Source organism: Microdochium trichocladiopsis, assembly GCF_020744255.1.
Source record: "Microdochium trichocladiopsis strain MPI-CAGE-CH-0230 chromosome Unknown B0I36scaffold_2, whole genome shotgun sequence".
Classification (NCBI taxonomy): Eukaryota; Fungi; Ascomycota; class Sordariomycetes; order Xylariales; family Microdochiaceae; genus Microdochium; species Microdochium trichocladiopsis.
The window spans coordinates 2,266,576-2,287,121 of record NW_025763545.1 but is presented as its reverse complement, the minus strand read 5'-3'; the positions used below and the strand labels follow the sequence as shown (position 1 = coordinate 2,287,121).

The 20,546-nt window shown below is 56.8% G+C and overlaps 7 protein-coding genes across 7 annotated transcripts; 5 read left to right on the top strand and 2 right to left on the bottom strand.

Annotated features, from left to right (window-relative positions):
• Positions 1–2,018: 2,018 nt before the first annotated feature.
• Positions 2,019–3,108, top strand: B0I36DRAFT_314792 (uncharacterized protein). The gene has a single exon (XM_046152814.1). The coding sequence runs from the start codon at positions 2,241–2,243 to the stop codon at positions 3,003–3,005; it is 765 nt and encodes a 254-aa protein (XP_046016899.1). The 5' UTR covers positions 2,019–2,240; the 3' UTR covers positions 3,006–3,108.
• A 592-nt stretch (positions 3,109–3,700) lies between these two features.
• On the top strand, positions 3,701–4,295 carry B0I36DRAFT_314791 (uncharacterized protein). The gene has a single exon (XM_046152813.1). The coding sequence runs from the start codon at positions 3,783–3,785 to the stop codon at positions 4,140–4,142; it is 360 nt and encodes a 119-aa protein (XP_046016898.1). The 5' UTR covers positions 3,701–3,782; the 3' UTR covers positions 4,143–4,295.
• Positions 4,296–4,324: 29 nt separating this feature from the next.
• On the top strand, positions 4,325–4,993 carry B0I36DRAFT_314790 (uncharacterized protein). Its single transcript, XM_046152812.1, has one exon. The coding sequence runs from the start codon at positions 4,376–4,378 to the stop codon at positions 4,685–4,687; it is 312 nt and encodes a 103-aa protein (XP_046016897.1). The 5' UTR covers positions 4,325–4,375; the 3' UTR covers positions 4,688–4,993.
• A 994-nt stretch (positions 4,994–5,987) lies between these two features.
• On the top strand, positions 5,988–9,035 carry B0I36DRAFT_314788 (PalH/RIM21-domain-containing protein). The gene has a single exon (XM_046152811.1). The coding sequence runs from the start codon at positions 6,471–6,473 to the stop codon at positions 8,874–8,876; it is 2,406 nt and encodes an 801-aa protein (XP_046016896.1). The 5' UTR covers positions 5,988–6,470; the 3' UTR covers positions 8,877–9,035.
• Positions 9,036–10,025: 990 nt separating this feature from the next.
• B0I36DRAFT_236797 (TLC domain-containing protein) lies at positions 10,026–11,452 on the top strand (the record flags this gene model as incomplete). The annotated part of the gene is made up of 2 exons (XM_046149489.1): positions 10,026–10,955; positions 11,024–11,452. The coding sequence occupies 2 exons, from the start codon at positions 10,026–10,028 to the stop codon at positions 11,450–11,452; spliced, it is 1,359 nt and encodes a 452-aa protein (XP_046016895.1).
• Positions 11,453–12,797: 1,345 nt separating this feature from the next.
• B0I36DRAFT_359421 (uncharacterized protein) lies at positions 12,798–14,552 on the bottom strand (the record flags this gene model as incomplete). Its single annotated transcript, XM_046158124.1, has 1 exon — positions 12,798–14,552. One exon carries the CDS (start codon positions 14,550–14,552, stop codon positions 12,798–12,800), a length of 1,755 nt encoding a protein of 584 aa, XP_046016894.1.
• A 1,699-nt stretch (positions 14,553–16,251) lies between these two features.
• B0I36DRAFT_236763 (heavy metal tolerance protein) lies at positions 16,252–19,266 on the bottom strand (the record flags this gene model as incomplete). Its single annotated transcript, XM_046149486.1, has 3 exons — positions 16,252–16,582; positions 16,647–18,790; positions 18,877–19,266. 3 exons carry the CDS (start codon positions 19,264–19,266, stop codon positions 16,252–16,254), a joined length of 2,865 nt encoding a protein of 954 aa, XP_046016893.1.
• Between the last annotated feature and the right edge of the window lie 1,280 nt (positions 19,267–20,546).

The window sequence follows — 20,546 nt, the reverse complement described above, 5'->3', positions numbered from 1 at the left end:
TTCACTAACGTTTCAGAGCTCCTGCCTCTCCATGACCTCGAAAGCATTGGTGCACACGTGCATGTTGCATTTCACAACGCCAGGTTGGCACACCAGGCCCAGCTTTCGCTCTAGCATGTCTTCGTTCTCCATCTTGCCCGTGTGGGCACCGTCCGCTCTTGTTTGAATGCCTTTGTATTGCACAGCTGCACATTGCTTAGTTCTGCATTCTCTCTTGTGTACAGATATTGCTCCATATCGATATGGCAACGGCACAAGCTCGAAGCACTCCGCTGCAGGGTTCGATCTCGACCTCTGCCTTACCTCCAGTTATCCGACAAGGCACTGTCCAGTCTCGCTTGCGTCAGCTGCATAGTATTGCCCATAACAGCCACGAGCCACAACCCGACCCTCAGTTTCTCGAGTGGGAACGGGACATCAAGCAAGTGAGCTGGGGCCAACGGTCAACCACAACAAATTTTGAATCAGCTGCCAACATCACGCCTCTCGGTCACGCGCGCGGCCTCCAGCATAAACACACCTTTGTGGGACTCAACACCGGGCGCAGGACCCACGGAGCTGCACACGCCTTTACGGCAGCCAACATCAGCACACCGGACTGTGCCTAGGAAGTGTCTGGTCGAGTGAAACCTGTATATCAAATGAAGAAAACGAGCATGGGGACTTTGGCTGAGCCAAGTCCCCGTTCGCAGCGTCCAGACCCCAGACGAGTTGCTCAAGCATCATCGACCTCCCAGCTCAGGGCCAAGGAGATTTCAATGGCACCCAGCAGAGAGTCCCTCTCGAATTCAAATCTCGACCAGGCCCGTATCGGGTCGGCTTCGTCCTCACCTGTCACGGAAGCCAAGAAACGGCAGTCCGCTCGAGACTTGTATGCTCAATACAGTATATCGCGGCCATCTGGCTAGTTATCAGATGACGGAACGGCGCAAAGTCCCACGAATGGTAGCGCCAGTCCGCCAACATTTTGTCGAATCTGCCATATCTGCTCGACGCCAATTTGGTCGCCAAGAAAATGCTCTTCTTGTGGCCACCATGTCTGTCAAATGTGTCTCTGCGAGGTGACCGAGCAGGACATGCATGCTCATGCTCGTTTCTCTCACCACGGCAGACAGACAATTCCATTAGAAGGCCCCCAATTCGTCCGCCCTAGCCACATTGACTCGATCTCTCGGCATCGAAGAATCGGCATCGAGGATACGTCTCGAGGTATCGACCAGGGCGGTATTGGCAAAACATCAGTTCGAGAGCAAGCGCTCAATCGCCCTGTGCATGGGCCTCCGCGGAGCCCGTCGAAATATGCATCCGAAGCAGCAATCAAGTCATCCCTAGTCAGAAGCAGCCCTTTCTTGCTAGCAGACCGCAGCACGCGGGATGGTTCTGTGGACACAGAAGGTGGTGAATATGCTGTCACTGATGCGAAGAACTGGTTGCCTCGACCTGATACGCAAAGAGGGGACAATACGACCGAAGAGGCGTCGACAGTGCAGGCAGGCAGAAGACCGAATGAAGAAAATGGACCGGGTCTTCCTCAGCAGGTAAAGAAATCCGCCAGCAACAGCAGTCCCCCGTCGTACGGGCACCTCAGCATCCTCCTCTCAGCCCACGATACAGACGAACATCCCTATGGAACTGCTCATCAACATCAGCCGCCGCCACGAGGAACCATGCACCGCCACCACTCGGTCTCGTTCCACGGCCTTCACCACATTCATGAACACTTGACAGCCGCAGTAGGTCAAGATTCGCAGAGCTATGTCAGAGATCGCGCGAAGGATTCAACAATCAACAATCAAAGCAGTCACACAGCGAGCGACCAGCCTCACGCAGCTTTTGAGCGTCCCAAACTACTTAAATCCCCAGCCGAAGTGTTGCCTATCGCCAAGACCAGCTCATTTGTCTACGTCGAGGATCCAATCTCCGCACTTCATCCTGGACAGAATCACTACCACAGATCACAGAGCCCCGGAGGATTTGGTACAAGCACAAGTAATGATGCTCTTGGCCAGCAGGCGAATGTTGACAGGGACAGATGGAACGAAAAAGAGGGCTTTCCGAAGCTGTCGCCACGTGCCAAGCAGACAGAAGGCCGACGTTTGCGGGTGTCAAGCCCCCCTCTCTGGCTAAAAAATCCACAGAAAGAAGCAGCTAACGCGCAAAACCAGCTGCGTTCAGAGAGCCAGACTGGAGGTACTCCGAAGAGGTCAATCGGAACCTATGACCGCGGTATCGGCCAGGATATGGCCAAGAATGCTCGCAGTTCGTCCAATCAGGCTAGTAACTCAAAAGTTCATGGACAAGCGGAGGAACCTCAGTTTCGCTCTTTGCATGGCGCACGAGAGACCGACAAGTACATCAACGCTGGCACGTGGCCTGTATCAAGCTCTGTTCCAGGATCTTTTGAGGGTGAACAGAGAGTTCGCACAAGAACCGAAGTCTACCCGAATCATACCCGTGCGCTCAAGCGGGGGCGAGATGAGGTCGGAGACGGCTCTGCGGGAAAGGCACAGCCCTCTCTCGAGAAGCAACGTGCAGAAGCCTCACGCGCCATGCAGGACCGATCTGGCGCTAGGAGGTTTGAAAAGGCCAAGTCGCCAGGCACACCAAATACATATGAGCGGCCTGTCGCAGACATTGAAGCGGACGTGTGCGGCAGGTTTGAGAGGTTGCGGGCCAGTCTTGCAGAGATAGAAGGTGAAAAGCCTGGGGAGCTGCCATTGTTCACAAGCACCCATGTCTCGGATGTTGAGGCTCAGCGGCCAACACCACATGCTGTGGGGGAGCATACATGCGAGTGGAGGGAAAAGTACTCCATCTTGGCTACGGAAATACGCTCACTTAGAGCTGAGCTTTCGTCCCGCACTGCTCTGAGACAATCGGTGGCCGCTGCTTCGGCAGATCAAACAGTGAGACTGGAGAACGGAGACCTGGGCATCGAAGGTGTCACCATTGTCATGCATATCCGTAGCAAGGACGATCTGGTCATAAACACAGATCTCAGCTGAAGTGGAACAGAGCGCGCGCCGTCCCTGAGGAGACTGTATCTACAGGCGAATAGCACAATGCTGTTCTCAGGCCACTGATGAACCTGTATCAATAACTCTCACTGGTATATTGTTACTTCAATATTAGTAGTGTTGTGTATGTGAAGTGACGTTATCAGCCTGAACACTCCACGTACCGACTCGCAGGACATTCTGGTGTATGGCCCGCCTTGTTTCGTTTATTACGAGGGTATTATAACCGCGTATTGCGTCCTAGCAGAAAATGCTGTCGTGGATTTCTTGTCCCATGACACGGGACACTAGCGAGCCAATGCCCTGACTGCTCGAGTGCCATGTTCAGAGGTCCACAAGTCCAGAGGTGCCAATGTACGATGCTCGCACAACGGCTTGATGCCACTTGGTTATGAAGATATGCTCATGATTTTGTAGGATTGCATGCAGAGAAGCAATACTTGTCAGGTTTAGAGGTTTTGACAAAGTGAAACCCCGCGTCCTCGAGCATCGGTCACGGTCACCCTATTCACTGGATATATACATGTGCTGCGTACCTTTCCGCCCTCGATGCTTGACCATGGCAATACCCTCGCACAGACTCTCGCAAGCTTGGGTTTCAGGGCGCGTGTCAAGACCACGTGTATCATTTCGTACTTTTCACCTTTTTAGTTTCGATAGTTGTTGCTTGGTTCACTTTTTGTGATCAAACGCTCGTTCTTTTTTTCCTTTTTTCTTCCTTTTCATACGCCGAATCTGTTCTCATACAATGATTGTTACATCTCAATGGCTACCGCGCTCCTTATTTGTATACAGCCCCGTGCGAGAGGGACCCTCGCACGCCTCAAATATCTTCCATTGTCCCGAAGCGGCTCGTGTGAAGCGGGTGACAACTCGAGGGCGAGGCAAAGCTGCAGTGCAATCCTCAATCTTGAAAGGGCTAACTTTATGTCTCAACTCGTTCCACCTCTATTAACTCGTCATGTCATGACGCTTCCATTCATGGGTCCGGAGAGCTACTTGGGAAAGTCTCAGAAGCTTAAATATAATAAGCATACCATCTGTGTGAGTGTGTGTGCGAGTCCACCACATATTTATGGTTCACTCTGGTTGGGCCGACATTCTTATTCCCTCGTCAGATCGTAGTCGGCAGCTTGAACCTTGCTCTGCGGAAGAGAGATCTTGCATCATGACGACTGTCTACGGCGGCACAACAGTAAGTCCATGCAAGCATCCATGCATTCCGCTTTCATCATGTGGTGTTCGAGACCATTTAATAGGCGATGCTATTGATAGAACGTGCTGCTGCGATCTGCGACGCTAGTAGTCCCCCCCTGGCCGTCCAGTTTTTGACACCAGGACGTGAAGGGCATGTCGCCATGCAGGCGGCCCGTGCGCGCGGGTCCAGTTCTGGACAATTACGACCGACCGTCTGGTCGTTTTCGTTGCCAAGCCCGCGGGTCCAAGCCTTGCCCAAGCTTTGTGCCAAGGGTTGGCGAAGCAGGATTTCCCACGGGACGGGAGCGAGTCTGGTGAGCGACTTTGTGCGGGAAGGGACAAGACACAGAGAGAGAGACATAGCTCGCCTTGGCGCAGATGACAGAGACGCAAGCTTTCTCTTCCCACGCTGTGCCCTAGCCCCCGTGCTTGCGCGTCATCGACGCTCGACACCACCCATCGCAAATGGATGATGTGGCATCAGTGAAATGGGCGACACGTCTACCTAGATGCCTCAATCAAACTGTCATGAGGTCGCTGCTCAGGACGAGCGTGGTCGCGCACTGCAAAGTATGTCGGGTGTCATGAGGCTCATCACTCCCAGCCAAGGCACCTACCGCTCACAGCTAATGGTACAATCGTCGCTGAGCCTGTGCGGAGACTCCCCGGCGACGCTGAACCGACCTGCGACCGAGGCCGACCTAAAGTAATGTACCCGACCAAAAGGTAGGCTTTTAGAGTTTGCCAGCGCGCCGCGTGGGCTGATGGTGGCATCGGAGTATGCAGGAGACTCGCCTATGATCGAGCCCAGAAGGTTCGAGGCCCGGTGAGCTGGATGGCTAGTGCGAAGGAAGCTGGGCGTACGTCGTTTCGCTCATTCAACTGGCACGGGACCACGCACGCCAGGCACAGCGTACATGGTAGAACACCCAGCAATGCGGATGACCCCCTTCGGGTGCATGCCTTCTGCAGTCATCTCGTGCGGTGGTGGCCCGATTGGGCGGATGCCCCCGACTGGATTTCCCTAGTTGTCGAGCGAGCCTGCTCTGTGTCGCACCATCGACCACCCAAGGTCTCGTCAATCTGCGGGCATTCAACATCGGGGCACGCAGGCTGCTGCAATGCTACGACGCTCAGGATGTCTTATGTGCGTCGTTGGGGAGACGTCAAGTAGCCCTTCTGTACGTCAGCAACAGCAGATGGCCAACACCAGCTCGTTCCCTCGGATGGCGATGGACTCTTAATCAGGCGTAGGCTAGGTATAAGGACTTCGAGACGGCGGGAACGGGCGGATGTGGCCGGATGTGCGGCATGAAGTGGTGGTGCTGGGGGACATGAGCAGAGGCAAGCAGCAGCCAGCAGTTGGCGCTCCCCCAGGCCCTGGAGCAGTTGCATGTCAACCCTGTAATTCTGATGGGGACAGTGTTGAACAGGCCTGGAGGCACAGTGCCCCTGGCCATTTCCCAGCATCAATGCGGTGTTCCCGCGGCGCAGTGGGATCGAGCTGGGGCAGGGGAGGCACTGTACGCTGCTTATCAGGCAGGAACCGAACAGGGCTTCAGCAGCGGGCATGGGGTCAAGGGGGGGCGGGGGCAACCCCCCTACTCGTCAGTCTGTTTGGGCACTTGCACGGGGCTTACCTTGCTTGGAGTGTGGTGTTCTGGGGTCTGGGGCCACAAGCCTCGACCGGCTTGCCCGAGTCCCTTCTCGAGGGCCGCCCCCCAAGCGCCCAGCCGCCGTGCTTCTTCGTGCCCTCGGCGCCCAGCCTCAAATCCCCGCCTGTCCTGCCAATCCAATCTTCCAAGCCTCAATCAAGCAACTTGGTCCGCAATCTGCAACAGCACCGTCCTTACGCGTCATCACGACCATCCTCGACGACAGCGACGACGACGACGACGACAAGTCACCACTGGAGACCGACACTGATCAACGCGAGACATCTCACCACGCACACCCTCCAGCGCGCGCGACAAGGCAACGTGCCCTCTCTCTCTCTTCGACCACAACCTTGACACAGCGACACACGAGCAGTAGTACACGCGATACCCGATCCCGCGCATTGTCACACCGTCATCGCCTCGGACGCATTCGTTTTGAACCCAGCAGAGCCTGTCGCCTCACGCCGAACACTATTTGCACCTTTCCTCGCCACCTGTCGAGGGGCGCGTCTGTCCCATGGCGCTGCAATCGTAGTAGAGTCATCGCCATTTCCTGCCCGGCTCATATCACCCAGGGGCGACCAGTCACAACTTCGCCATGAACCTCGACATGGCCACAGCCATCACTACGACCGTGGCAGCCGCCACTCCTGCTTTCCCAGCAGGCGTTCTGGCGGCTTGCACTCCACTCATCTTACCTGCTCATGGCGTCCTCTCCGTCTGGGGTGCTGAGCCGACAGTGCTTGCCTATGACGCAGTCTTTGAGCCAGAATGCCTACTTCAACGCGATGCCATTCCCGAGGCAGCGCTGTCGGTCTCTACCTCTGCGGAAGCCATGCAAGTCGGCAACACCGAGTCAGACACAGAGATCATCGGTCACGACGAGTTTAACGCATCTATATTCCCACAATGCTACGCGCTCGCCGCCACGACCGTCCTGGCCTACGTGCTCTTCATCATGTTGCTCATAGTCCCGCGCTCCTTCTTGGACGGCGGTATCGTCATCCTCGGGCGCCGCGGCTTCACCAACGGCCCGTCCCACGGAATCAGCATTGGTGGCCGCCCTTGGCTGCAAAAAATAGCGGCTCTGTCCGTCACCATATCTCTTACTATTGCTACCGTCGACACGTTCCGTGTCGCTGAACGACAGTACCGCCAAGGTATGCAGGATGCCTCGGAGCTGCAAGCTGAAGTCCTCGGTGGTGTTCAGCTGAAGGTCATCCAGCTGGTGTCAGATACCTTCCTATGGCTAGCCCAGGCTCAGACCTTGATCCGTCTGTTCCCCCGCCAGCGTGAGAAGATAATCATCAAGTGGACCGCGTTCTCACTCATCACGCTTGATATCGTCTTCGGCGCGCTGAACAGTTTCAAATACGTTGGCATCGGTTATGCCGCTCGACCTCTGAACTTTACAGAACCTGTTGCCGCCCTCAGCTACTTGTTCCAGCTGTCCCTGGGACTACTCTATGCAGCTTGGGTGATTTATTACGCACTCATGAAAAAGCGATATGCCTTCTACCACCCGCTGATGAAGAATATCAGCCTGATGGCAGTGCTGTCGATCTTCTCTCTCCTCGTGCCAGTCGTGTTCTTTGTACTCGACATTGCCAAACCCGATTTCACCGGGTGGGGCGAATATGTCCGGTGGGTTGGTGCTGCGGCCGCCAGTGTCGTTGTTTGGGAATGGGTAGAACGAATCGAGGCGCTAGAGCGGGAGGAGAAGAAGGATGGCATTCTTGGCAGAGAGGTGTTTGATGGGGATGAATTGATGGACAGCACGCCTTCTGATCTTCACTCATGGCACCGCCGTAAGAAGACCTCCAGGAAAGGTTCGAAGCCCGGAGGGGACGGCGGTGAAGGCGGCATGGGCAACAGTACGTCGTTCTCGACCCCGTCAGCAACGCCAAGCAGGACATGGCCAGCCATGTCAGCTATTGCGAACAGGAGTGCTGCCAACATCGCCGGCCCAAGACACCAAGTTACTGCGTCGGAAGCACAGCAAGGAAGGAACGTTTCATCACGGCCGAAGCCGAGCAAGGGCCGGTTCCTCAATGCCCCTTTTTGGCCGTCACGGCCCGCTCCAGCGGTTACGCCTGTAAGCCGGACGGACACAGCCAGCGCCGACAGTACGGTGTACGCTGTCCGTTACCAGCCTTTGACAGAGACATCATCTGGTGTCGCGCCCCACGACCAGCCCTTCTCGGTAGGGGACACGGCCAGTTCTCCCATTGGCATCAATACCACAGAACGCTCAGAAAGCTCGCCGAGCCCGCCCAACAATGATCATGTTGCGCCACTCAACACAGGGGAAATGGACTCAGACGAACCGGGACCATCTGGCTCATCTCCTTGGTACTCACCGAGACGTTTAGGGCTACTCCGGGTTGCATCACGGGGACCACCAGCAGAAGTGCTGCCGCACACGACGCCACGGCAGTCGCAGAACCGACGAAATCATGATGGCTCAGGAGGCCGGTGGGATGTCAGAGGGCGATGGGAAGACTTTGCTGCGAACCACGCGGAAAAGGTCATGGAGCGGATGCGCGGAACCCCTGACATTGAGAGCCTGCCAGTCACGGTCATTCCGGCTCCACCTCGTCCTGGCGCTGCCCTGGCACAGCTTCTGGAGGAAGAAGGGGAGGCTAACGCGCAGGCACGAGCGGAAGGTTCCTCGCGGGCCGTGCCGGCGCCGACCTTACGAGGCATGGCTAGCGCATCGTCCTCCATCCCCCTGGCATCGCTTCCGCCACGCAACCTCAGCGTGAGCACTGCATCTCGGCCTTTCCCCACGCCTGGTGAGTCGATAGGCAGCTCAGTCCCTAGATCACCTGTGGCCAGCGAGGACCGAAACGCACGAGGAGGGGCCACTCCGAGCCGCAGACCAGTCGTACGGTATGAGTCCCTTCCCGTGTTACCAAGCAACGAGGCACAGAGGGACGAGCTGCCGATAAGCGATGCTTACCGGCATCCGCGGACGACTTTGCAGCATCCACCGCCACCGTGAGTGAGCATGGCATTTGATTATTTTCTGTAAAACCCTGGTAAAGCGGCTGCTTTTTTGAGTGTTGTGCATAGGGCATGGCGTTTTGAGGTGGAGGGGACCCCCAAAATATACCCAGAATAGGCGTTCCTGAATTGAGAAATATTTTGCACTTGGGATGGACCACACGGAACCGGACAGTCTGATGACCATTGGGGCGCTTCCATCCTCGTGGGCCGCGAAGTGAGGCTCGCTCTGAAGGACTCGGTGTATTTGTTTGTTGAAGCCATGCCGGCAAGGTCAAAAATTGTGATTTGACAAGGAATCATCCACCACCACCAGCACCCGTGCCGTTGCAGGGCTCCTTCCAGGCACCTACGACTGTAATGTATTATTGGTGTCTGGTGGTGGTCGGCACACATGGATCGGCGCTGGACATGGCCATCGGCGCGCTGTATTGGGCCCGCAGGACGATGAAAAAGACAGGGGAGGTGGGGAGGCAGGACCCCTATCGAGCGGCAAAGGAGTCCACGGAGGCCGAGGGAGGCAGGTACCTCGTGGGCAGGCGGCGGGCGCAAAGTGACATGTGGGCCCGCCGCAGCATCTCGAGCCCGGCCGTACCTCATTTCCCCTGGCTCCCGCACGCGGGCCTGCCAGAAATTCCGTTGTTAATGCTCCCGGACGGCAACCAAGGTTCTTTGTCGATTGGTTGACTCGGACTCAAGCCAGGCTGTTCCCTGATCTCTGCAGCCCTTAAGCTTCGCCGCAACCCTCTCGATTGCACGCACTCCCTTGCTAGCAGACCAACTAGGCGAGCTGCACTGCACAAAGAGCTTGCCTGCCTGTCAGCGAGCATCCCATCTCTGACGTAGCATTTGTCCCTCTGCGGCATCTCGTCAGCGGCAACCTCCGCCACTCCAGAAGACCCCCCAAGAAACAACACCTCGTTGTCAGCGGACAGCCCGTCACTGGACGAGACAACCACGAGCAAGAAGCAAAAACAAGCGCCGACAGCTTGCGACGACGACGTTGGCGAACTCGGCGACAAGACCTTCTGCTGAACCGCCCTCTCTGGTCAAACGTCTCGCACACCACCTGCGCGCAGCTCCTCCTCGCGGTCGCTGCGCAGACTGGGCATTTCCACTTCGACCTGTACGCCCCTTTCCGCCCAAGATGGCCTCGTCCACCGGGACCGACCCGTTCCCGCCCTTCAACCCTTCGGCCGACCAGCTACACTCAGAGATGCACCAAGTCAATGCCCGCCGGCGTAGAAAGTCAAGCGGCCTCGGTGGTGAGATCCGCGCCGGCGACACGGGTGCCCCTAGCCTGGGCACCTCGGCCATCATCAGCAGGAAGGTCACGCCCGCCCCCGAGGTGCGCGATGGCACCGGCAAGAAGGGCTCCAAGCGGCGGAAGGCCCGCTCCCTGATCCGCCGCTGCAAAAACTATTGCCTCAAGCACACCTGGGTCCTCCCCCTCGTGATGCTGGCCATCTTTGGCGTCCTCTTTGCCGTCAACCCGACAGAAGAGAACCCCGTCTACCACTTCATCTTCCTTTCCTACAAGCTGCCCCGCGAGGCCGGCACCGACCCCGAGGCACCCATACAATATGGCAAGGGTCTCTGGGATATCGCCTTTGTCACCTTCTACACCATAGTGCTGTCTTTTACCCGTGAGTTCATCATGCAGGAGCTGCTCCGCCCCTTGGCCAAGTACTGCGGCCTCCGCTCCCGGGCCAAGCAGGCTCGCTTCATGGAGCAGGCCTACACGGCCATCTACTTTGCCATCCTCGGACCGGCTGGCATGTACGTCATGAGCAAGACCCCGGTCTGGTACTTCAACACCCGCGGCATGTACGAGAACTTTCCACACAAGACGCACGCCGCCGAGTTCAAGTTCTACTACCTCTTTCAGGCGGCGTACTGGGCCCAGCAGGCCATTGTCCTGCTGCTCGGCCTCGAGGAGCGTCGCAAGGACTTCAAGGAGCTCGTCGGCCACCACATTGTCAGCCTTGCCCTGATCGGGCTCAGCTACCGCTTCCATTTCACCTACATGGGTCTTGCCGTCTACGTCACTCACGACATCAGTGACTTCTTCCTAGCCGTAAGTTTGTTATGATTGGGTGTTTGTCCTTGCTCGCTATGTATACTGATGGCGGTTATCCTGTATAGACGTCCAAGGTGCTCAACTACATCGACCACGCTTTTGTCGGACCCTACTTCTTCATCTTCATGTGTGCGTGGATCTACCTGCGTCACTTCCTCAACCTGCGCATCATCTATTCTCTTTTCACCGAGTTCAAGACTGTCGGCCCGTACGAGGTCAACTGGGAGACGGGGCAGTACAAGTGTTGGATCTCGTTCTACATCACTTTCGCGCTGCTGGCATCCCTTCAAGCGCTCAATCTCTTCTGGCTCTTCTTCATCGTCCGTATCGCCTACCGCTTCGTCGTCTACAAGACTGCCGATGATGATCGTTCCGAGGCAGAGGAGTCTGAGGTCGAGGAGAAGGAGTCTACGCCACTCGTGAATGGCACGTCCAAGGCTGCGACATCCAACGGTGCCGCGCCGGGCTCGACCAAGAACAAGTCCGCCCAGTAAAGACGCGGACGCGAATCGGTTGCGGTGCCGCCCTGGATATGCAAGCAGTGCGCTTGGCCACCCACATCCGTGGTACACCCAAGGTTTCGCCAATGCTGTTTGTGAAGAAAGATCTGGGCCGGCAGCCCGTGACCTCTTTGCAGTTCTTTGAGGTGACCACGCAAGCGTACCCTATAGGGGAGGTAGAAACGTCGACTACCAAAGTGCTTGGTTCAACTCTTGTGGCAGCTGTCACTGGGCCCGGGGCCACTGTCGACAGAACCCCCATCTTTTAGTACACATCATTGCGGAGCGGCGTAAATGGCGGGCTTTCCTTCGTTCACGTGCAACATTTACAGCCGCTCACTAGGCGTTTTGATCGAGGTTGTCGAGCCATAATCATGTGGACCTTCAGGACTCGACTTGTGTTACAGTATTGACCCGGGGCTGGGCTGGGTTTGCAGGAAGGTGGGATCAGGACATGATTACGAGAACGATGATTGACGCGTTGGCGGTCTACGACGTGAAGACAGCCAGGCAGCGTGGGGTTTACATTTCTGAAAACTCGCCCGCGCAAACCATACAGGCGATGACTGGGCAGGGTGGGCAAACCATGGGCATTGGGGAGAGGGGGAACAGGGCAGGCGGACAACAAAAGAACAACGCGGAACGAGATTCCGAGGATTCTTTCTACACATATATTTTTAGGGGGGGCCCCGGATGGGGACGTACAGTCGTTGTAATAATCTTGTGGCAGCTTGAGATTGTCAGATTCGTCACCATGGTTCTTGTCTACCCGATTCCTGCTTTGGCGGACGTTGGCAGGTGACTGCGATGCCAATGAATTTGTTTCTTGTATTCCTTGTCTCTCCTGTATATCTTGTAGTATGCATAGCTAATCTTGGCCCAGAAGTTTGCGTGGGAAACGAAATCTACTTCTACTCTAGTCTGGTATGGTCTGTTCTAAATCTGGTCTATTCTAGTTCGCTCCTTTTCGTCGTTTCTCTCTATAATCTATACTCGTTCTTTCATTCATCCGGAATCCATCTCAACGCGGTCGTCGCCCCACCCTTCATACTCGCTACCAAAAACTCCAAGGGGACAAAAGATTATGTCTACCCGCTTTTCCTCCTCTAAATAAGCGCCCTGTCTAGCTTGTGAACAAGATGGAAAAAAAAAAAACGTCAAGGTCATGAAGTGTGTGTATGTGTGTGTGTATGTGTGCAGAGGAAAGGAAGGATGGAGAAAAATGGTGAGAGTCTCTCTACCACCCCAAAGCCTTGAAAGAAAGAACACTTGAGCGGAGAGGTACCCAGAGTAACCAGAGACGGGCCCCCTTCATTTGCACGCGCGCGGCGTGCTTCTTTCAAGCCCAACCGATTCTAAACAGCTTGTACCCGCTCTCGTCGCCGTGCCCGACGCCCCGGGGCCGGTCGAGCGCCTGCTCCTCGAGGATCCGGAGCACCTTCTTGGTGGTGGTGCTGCTCGTGCCATCCTGATGATGATGATGATGATGATGATGATGGCCAAGGCCATCCGGAACGGCGAAGGCGGCCTGCACCGTGTCGCTGATGCCCTCGAACTTGCCGGCCCGGCGCACCGTCGCCATGAGCCAGAACCGGCCCGAGGGGAAGGCGAGCAGGCGGGACGCGCAGTCGCGCAGCCAGATGGCGTGCTGCGGGGCGTACACGACGTCGGTGGCGACGAGCAGGTCGAAGGCTCTGTCGAGCGGCGGGGTGGCGAGGTCTGGCGCGGACCAGTCGAGTGCGTGGGCTGTGACTCTTGTTGACGTCTTTCCCGCTGGCCCTGTGGTGTGCGGTGAAGAAGATGATGGTGGTGAAGATGAAGAGGACGGTGGGAAGTTGGTGGTGATGTTGCGCTCGAGGTTCTCCAGTACTGCGGCATGGTAGTCGGTTGCGACGACTAGGGTGCCCTCGCCACGGTTGTCGTCGTCGTCATCGTCGTCGTCGTCGTTGTCCATCACGCCGAGTTCGGGCAGGAGCTTTCCCAGCACGAGACTGACGAGTCCCGTACCGGCACCGAGCTCGAGGATCCGTCGTGGCAGTCTTGCCACACCCTGCTTGCCGACGCCTCCGAGCTCGTTCGAGTCCTGCGAGGGCGTCCCGTATGCTGACCGGTTGGGAATCAAGCCGAAGCGGTGTGGCGCGGCACACAGCAGTTCCGAAAAGACGATGGACGCGCCCCAGGACTGCAGGCCGACATCGGTGTGGTCTGTCGAGCTGAGCGCGCCGTCGTTGAGCTGGACCTGGATCGTCCTTGCCGGTGGTGGTGTCGTCGTCGTCGAGGCCGCGTCCTCGGTCTCTTTCCCCGTGGACGATGATGAAGACGCTTCTCCAGGCGACCACAAGGGGAAGCTGAGGTTCCGCACCACCCCTTCGTCGTCCTGCTCATCGTCGAGCGCGTTGTGGAACGACGCGAGCACACACGCCGCCTTGTCGACGAGCAGCTGCCGCTTGTCGTCGCCGGTACTGGTGGTACCCACCTTGTCATCATGATAACCTTCCCGTTCATCATCATCATCGGAAAAGTAAATCTCCTCGGACCGGGCGAGGAATGTCGTCAGCCACCGCTCGGCAAAGGCACGCTCAAAGTGGTCTGCCCGCAGCGCAGCCAGTGACGGACCGTTCTGGTGGTGGTGAGCCGCGTTGGCGCCATCGTTGTCACTGCCTCGCATAGCACATCCATCTTTGCCTTCGTCCTCGTCGTCGTCCTCGTCCACACCAGAGGCGTAACCAGAATCAAGCACCGGGACTGTCAATGACGCCGATGCCGATGCCGAGGGTGTGAGAGTCCCCGTGGGCGTTTCTGACACCGTCTGCGCGTGGCTCGGCTGGCCTGCTGATCCTGATCCTGATCCTGCTGACGGAAGGAAAGCCGCCACGACGGACGTGTCGCTCAGGGCAACCACGCTCGACAGCGGACAGTACAGCGCGACGAGCCCGTCGATGGCTGCCGCCACGTCCGCCTCGGACAGGCGGTCCGGGTTGCGCAGGGAGGGCAGGCTGGCTGTGGGTGCGCGGATGGAGGGAGTGGCACCAGCACCCGAAGCTGAGCCATCAGCCGTGAGCGTGGCCGAGGTGGCGGATTGGCGACGAGCCATTTTTTCTCTTACAAAGAACGGAAAAACCGGCGAGGAGCCCCAGAACCCCGGGGAATATCGAACTTTTCCCAAGGACGGTGGACACACTGTCGTTCGAGGAGTAACAGAAGTCGAGCCCCCTTCGAATCTACGGGCAAGATTATGTCTAGCTGCAATGGCAATCTGCGAACAGCCCGCTCTATGTCCCAGGAGATAGACACTGATAGACGCAGGCCGAAGTTAAAAACGAGTCGCAGTGGGTAGCGTAGACAGGCTGGGGGGGTTCGAGAAAACGCGGGGGTGGGAACAAGAAACGGACCAGGGGCGAACAGAAAAAGCAGAGGGCGCCCGGTAGCGCAAAGGGCACACACCAAGTGCGAACCCGCTGGCACCTGGAAGGCGAGGGGGGAAAGGAGAAAAGAGAGGTTATCGTGACGGACTTGACGCCCGCCCGTGGTGGGTTGCGACAGGGGTATGTGGCGGCGTGGGGGGGCGTTCCGGTTTTTTTCTTGGTCCCCTACTGCCGGGCCTAACAAGCAGCCGCCCTGGAGGCAGGCCAGGCCAGGCCAGGGCCAATTCACAAGGCGACTTGTAGAGCGTCGGTAAATGATGGCTGACGGTCAAAGGTCCCATGTACTTTGTTTGGGCTGTGTTCTGTTGTGATGACGACAGCTGTCAAGTACGAACGGCCAGCAGTGGTGGTTGCATCAAGAACGAAAGACAACACCCCCATTGGACACACCACGTATCCCTCCCAGTGAGCTGACGCTCGCAGCCATCTGATTCTGGAAGCCAAGTCAGCGTTGCACATTTGCTGCAGGGCAAACACGGATGGCCAAAAGGAAAAATCGCATCCTCGTGGCAGACCAGCTTTTCTCGTTAGCGTGCCGCTGCTTTGAGTCAGGGGACCCTCTTCCCTGGACCCCTGCGTCGACTTGCCTGATCGAGCCGCCCACACCTGCAACTGCAACTGCAGCAGCGCCCTGCAGCCTGCCTGCCTGCCTGCCCACGCTCGCCAAACCTTTTGGCACGTGGCACCACCACCACTGCCGCATCCCACCAGGCAGGCACCCTCAGATCTGCAAAACTCAATCTCGTCTGCTGTCACGCTCCCTCACAAACCAAATTGTACCTCGGCGGGCTCAATCCGCCTCAAGCTCTGCGTGCTCTCACCCACAGGGGCGATGACAACAAAAACAACAATAACGTGTGGGCCATGCAATCAGGCAGTCTTCTTCTGTCTCATTCCTCCTGTCTGTAATACGAGTTCCCAGGTGCTGGGTCACACGACACTAGCAGCCAAGTAAAACGCTCTCTACTCTTTGCGATGCTAAGCAAACTTGCTGGCGCCCGGACCAAAAAGACCCCAGAAATACAACCGCTCGCCAATGCCGTCATCATGTCTCATCAACATCGCATCGTCCACTTTCGGCATGCAGTATTCCCGCCCCGGCATCCTCCCGGCCACAACGTAGATCCACGCCTATAAAAATTCAGGTGAAAGCCAAAGTATTAAGAGGCGTCCATCGCCTCATGGTGCAGAGGGTGGCCTCTTTTGTGTATCGCCTGCCAACGCCGCTTGATGCAATGCAACATCACCGGCGTCGAAATGTCCCCATGGAATGTTCCAACAGAGAGCATCCCCGGCGCCGAGATAAGCTGTATGGGGTTACAAAAACAAAACCAAACAAGACCTTGCCCGTGTTATGTACAAGTCAAATTATTGGGCTGGTTTACTTTCGTCACTTCGTAATGGTTTGGGACACGAGGATTCGTCAGACGAGCTCGTGTCCTCGTGAGTCGGCGGCGGCGTCTCCGTCTGTGTAGGGTATTCGGGCCGCGGCAGATGTGCCCGGCGGGAGAGCTTGTCGAGCCTTCGGAAGCTGTATTTCGCCTCGTCGGCGGCCCTCTCCGCCTTGACTTGTCGGTTCCACATGTCAGCATACTGCTTGCCTTCCGCAAGCAAGCTCTCGTGCGTGCCTCGCTCAATGATGCGGCCTTGGTGAATCACGAGGATCTGATCGGCATGCGTAATGGTCGACAGTCGATGCCTGTTTTCATGTGTATCAGTGTCAAAAAGCCCGTATATTCACAGACATGCGGTGTGTCACTTACGCAATCAACAGAACTGTCCTTCCCTGCCCAATCTTCGCCAGACGAGATTGGATTTCTTGCTCCGTCTGGCTGTCCAGCGCCGAGGTTGCTTCGTCCAGCATGATGATCTTGGGTTTCTTGAGCAAGGTCCGGGCAATGGCTACTCGCTGCTTCTCACCGCCACTAAGCCGCAGGCCGCGCTCGCCAACCTTGGTGTGATACCCGTCGGGGAAACTCATGATCCGCTCGTGGATGCTGGCCGCCTGGCAAGCCTTGAATATCTCCTCGTCGGTGGCATCCTGGTTGGCATACTTGAGGTTGTACATCAGAGTATCGTTGAATAGGATAGTATCCTGAGGCACGACACCAATGTGTCTCCGCACAGAATCGATAGTGACATCCTTGACGTTGTGGTCGTCGATCTTGATCTGGCCGTGCTGGCAGTTGTAGTAGCGGTACATGAGGCGGAAAAGAGTCGACTTGCCGCCCCCGGACTCTCCGACCAGCGCTGTGGTTGTGCCGGGCTTGCAGATGAAGGAAAGGTCCTGCAAGGCTGGCTTTCTCGGGTCATACGCAAACCCAACCTTGCTGAACTCGACCTGCCCCTCGCAAGACTCTATTTTCGTGGCGCCAATCTTGTCAACAACGGACGGTTGCTGCTTGAAGAGCTCGAGAAGACGTTCTCCGGATATCATGGCCTGCTGGACTGTGCGGTAGAACGTGCCGAAGAAGTTGAGGGGCCCTTGCAGCTGCTGAAGATACATCATGAGGGTGACAAAATCGCCCACTTTTCGCTGTCCTAGGACAACTTGGTATGCGCCAAGCATCATGATGATAAGCAGCCCAGTCATGAACACGATAGACTGGCAGATGTTCATCGTGCTGATGCTCCAGGTGACCTTGGCTTCCGCCGTCTGGAAGTTTTGTACAGCCTCGCGATAGCGCTTAAACTCGAACGCCTCGGCGTTGAAGTACTTGACTGTCTCGTAGGATATGATGGAGTCGTTCTTGACAGCTTCCTCCTCGCGGTCAAGGTTCGACATTGCTCTCCTTTGCTCTGCCGTTCTCGAGGCCATGCGGATTGTGAGGTAGAGATAATAAAAGACAATGGCAGAGACCAGTACCGCGTAGACGGCATCATAGAAGATGTAGAAGTAGCTGATGGCTACGACAAGATCGATGAGCATCGGAAAGACCTGGAAGGTGATTTGCTCGAGAAAGGAGTTGACTGAGGAGCCCTTGTTGAGCGCAGACAGGACTTCACCGGTTCTCTTGCCCAGGTGAAAGTCCAAGCTGAGCGAGTGGACGTGCTCAAAGGCCGACGTCATTAAGGCCTGGTAAGTGTGTTGTGAGACGGGAATCCAAAGCAAAGCACGAAGAGAGCCAAGCAGACCAGAAGGGCCTTGTAGCAACCGGTACAGTACCAGCAGGCCCAAGGGTTGCCATGGCATGCTCCACTCTTCGCCCGGATTGACATATGGCCTTGAGAGCTCGTTTGTCACAACACCGACTTGCCATGGGACCGCCATATTGACGACCCGGAGCAAAATCAGCAGAATAAAGCAGATAACCACAATGATTTGCAGGCTTGGCTTGTTGTTCGGCCACATATATGGAAAGAAGACGGAGTAACCGCGCAGGTACTCGTACCAGGTCGTGTTTGGGAGCTTCTCTGGACGATAGAAGCCGGCCTCCTCGTCCACGACCTGGTGGCTCCTTGGCGAGGATGCGCCGTCCGTTCCCATGTCCGCGGTGCCATTGGAGGAGTAGTGGTGGGCGTTTCCGTTGCCGTTGCGTAGTAATGGCGTCGTCTCGTTCGTGTCGAACCGGCGTTGTTTTGCACGGACATGCTGCCAGTGATATACCTCAAGCCCAGTGTAAACAAGAACCATGCTCACGAGAAGCCCGATACGGATGACAGCACAGCTGAGATCGATGACATCGTACCCGTCCGGCCCAGTCACGATCTTGTATTTGTTGGTCTTCAGGTCGATCATGAGCTTGTGAGGCCCGCTGAGGACTGAAAAGTCACAGACAAAAATCACAATTTCCAAGATTAGGGCAATGGTCCACACAACGGCGTGTATCGTGACCGGACTGTTTTCCCAATCAAAGAGCGAGAGCGTGAAGTATACCCACAGGAAGCTCGAGCCAAGGATGTAAACCTGCAGATATCATGGTCAGCTGGGTTCGCCAATTGCCGGCGTATATTAATCAACCTGGCAGGATAGCTGGTGATACTGGCACTTACAATCTTGGGCTCTCCGCACCACCATGCATGCTCCCCCGTTGTCGCCCTGTCGACGATAGCATGTGTACCAATCGAACCGCCAACCGCCACGAAGTCTGCCGTTACGGCGGCACTAGCCCATTGGAAAAGCCGTTGTACGGTCGGGTTCGTTTTGCGGGCATGCGCTGGGTCTTCGACTAGGCGTGTCCGCTTCTTGCTCACGGGCAGAGGTTTGCCACCTGGGCCTTTCGCTTCCGTTCCCTTTTCGCTTGTTTTGGCGTTGGCTGATCGAATCGTGTGGGCTGCAGCCACCAATATGAAGGCTGCCAGGAGGAGAGGCGGAGACAGGTATTGGAGGGTATCTCGGAGTTGCTCAATGGAATCCCTGGGAGGATCAACCACCTCGGCCATTTTGCTGCTGGGGAGAACCACGAGCACTGTTAGTAAAAGAGGTAGAGAGAAAGAGCGAGAGAGATGGAGGGAGAGGCGGTCAACAAGGCGGACGGAGCCCGGAGCAGGCGTGTTGAGAGAAGACTGCTCTGTCGGCGAGCGTAACAGCATGCAAAGAGCCGCTCGGATAGGGTGACAACATGTCGAACCGCGAGGAGGCAAGGAGCGACAAGGGTCAGGTGTTTACCTCTATGGTTAGATGCGGCTCACGCAGCTGATCATCGCAGCCAAGACTGGAGGCAGCCGGGTGCGAGGGAGCGACAGAGGAGTACGGCAAGAGGCCGTTCGAAAAGACCGCCTGAGGAGTGGCGGGTGGTTGTTTTGGGAGGCCCAGGAGAGAGGCCTGGAGGTAAGGCAAGTTAGTGAGATGCTGGCCCGGGAGGTGAGTGGTGGGGCAGGGTCAACCTGCGGTCACCAGACGGTTTAGTGGCAAAAGCCCACACCCTGACTCGAAGCTAGCTGAGGCGATGCTCAGGAGCCCGCCCTGTGGATGTCAGGGCCCGAGGGAGGCCCTTTGCATGTGGAATCTGGGGGTACGTAAGACGCCGCTGAGGATGAGGCGGAGGCTATGTCATGGGGGGGCACTTTGGAGAAGAGAGCAGAACGCGAAGGAAAAGGGATGGAAAATCATTGTCTCGCCCACTGTGAGAGCATGACTTTTGGGAAACAACGAGAGAAGCAGCAGGAGCTCCGGGAAATGTAGCCGCACCTCGCACAAGACGGGCAAGCAGCGTTGTGGCACAGGTGCATTCGCCTGGGCCCTGTCCAGGCCCGCTACTATACACTAGAGCCCAGGCCGGTTGCCGTACAGGGGCTGGTGTCATTGTGCACTCTGAGCTCCCACACTATGCTTTTGGAGGCGGCTGCCACTTCTCAGGAGAGGATAAAGGCAATGGCATGGGCGTTGACAACGGCTGTGAGCGACTTACAGATATAGGTGCGCCTGCTGGGAGGGGCCGTACCGAGGCAGCCCAGGTTGAGATGATGTAGCAAGCCAGCAGTCGTAGCCCTGGTCCAACTACGCCAGGAACCGGAAATGTTGAAGATGATCGGCACGGGGCAGGAAAACAGGCAAGGCTGCGGGTGGAACGCGAGTGAATGGCAAGGAACTGAACGAGCTGGGCAGGATACCACAAAGGCTCCGTGTTGCTGATCACGGCGGCGACGGCAGCGTTGGCGGACAAAGTGATCAAAGTCGGCGCGGAAGCGAGAGCATATAGAGAGGATGGGCCAAGCGAAGG

Coding starts and splice junctions, on each gene's coding strand:
- B0I36DRAFT_314792 (XM_046152814.1), top strand. CDS start 2,241: ATGGCCAAGAATGCTCGCAGTTCGTCCAATCAGGCTAGTAACTCAAAA.
- B0I36DRAFT_314791 (XM_046152813.1), top strand. CDS start 3,783: ATGGCTACCGCGCTCCTTATTTGTATACAGCCCCGTGCGAGAGGGACC.
- B0I36DRAFT_314790 (XM_046152812.1), top strand. CDS start 4,376: ATGCAGGCGGCCCGTGCGCGCGGGTCCAGTTCTGGACAATTACGACCG.
- B0I36DRAFT_314788 (XM_046152811.1), top strand. CDS start 6,471: ATGAACCTCGACATGGCCACAGCCATCACTACGACCGTGGCAGCCGCC.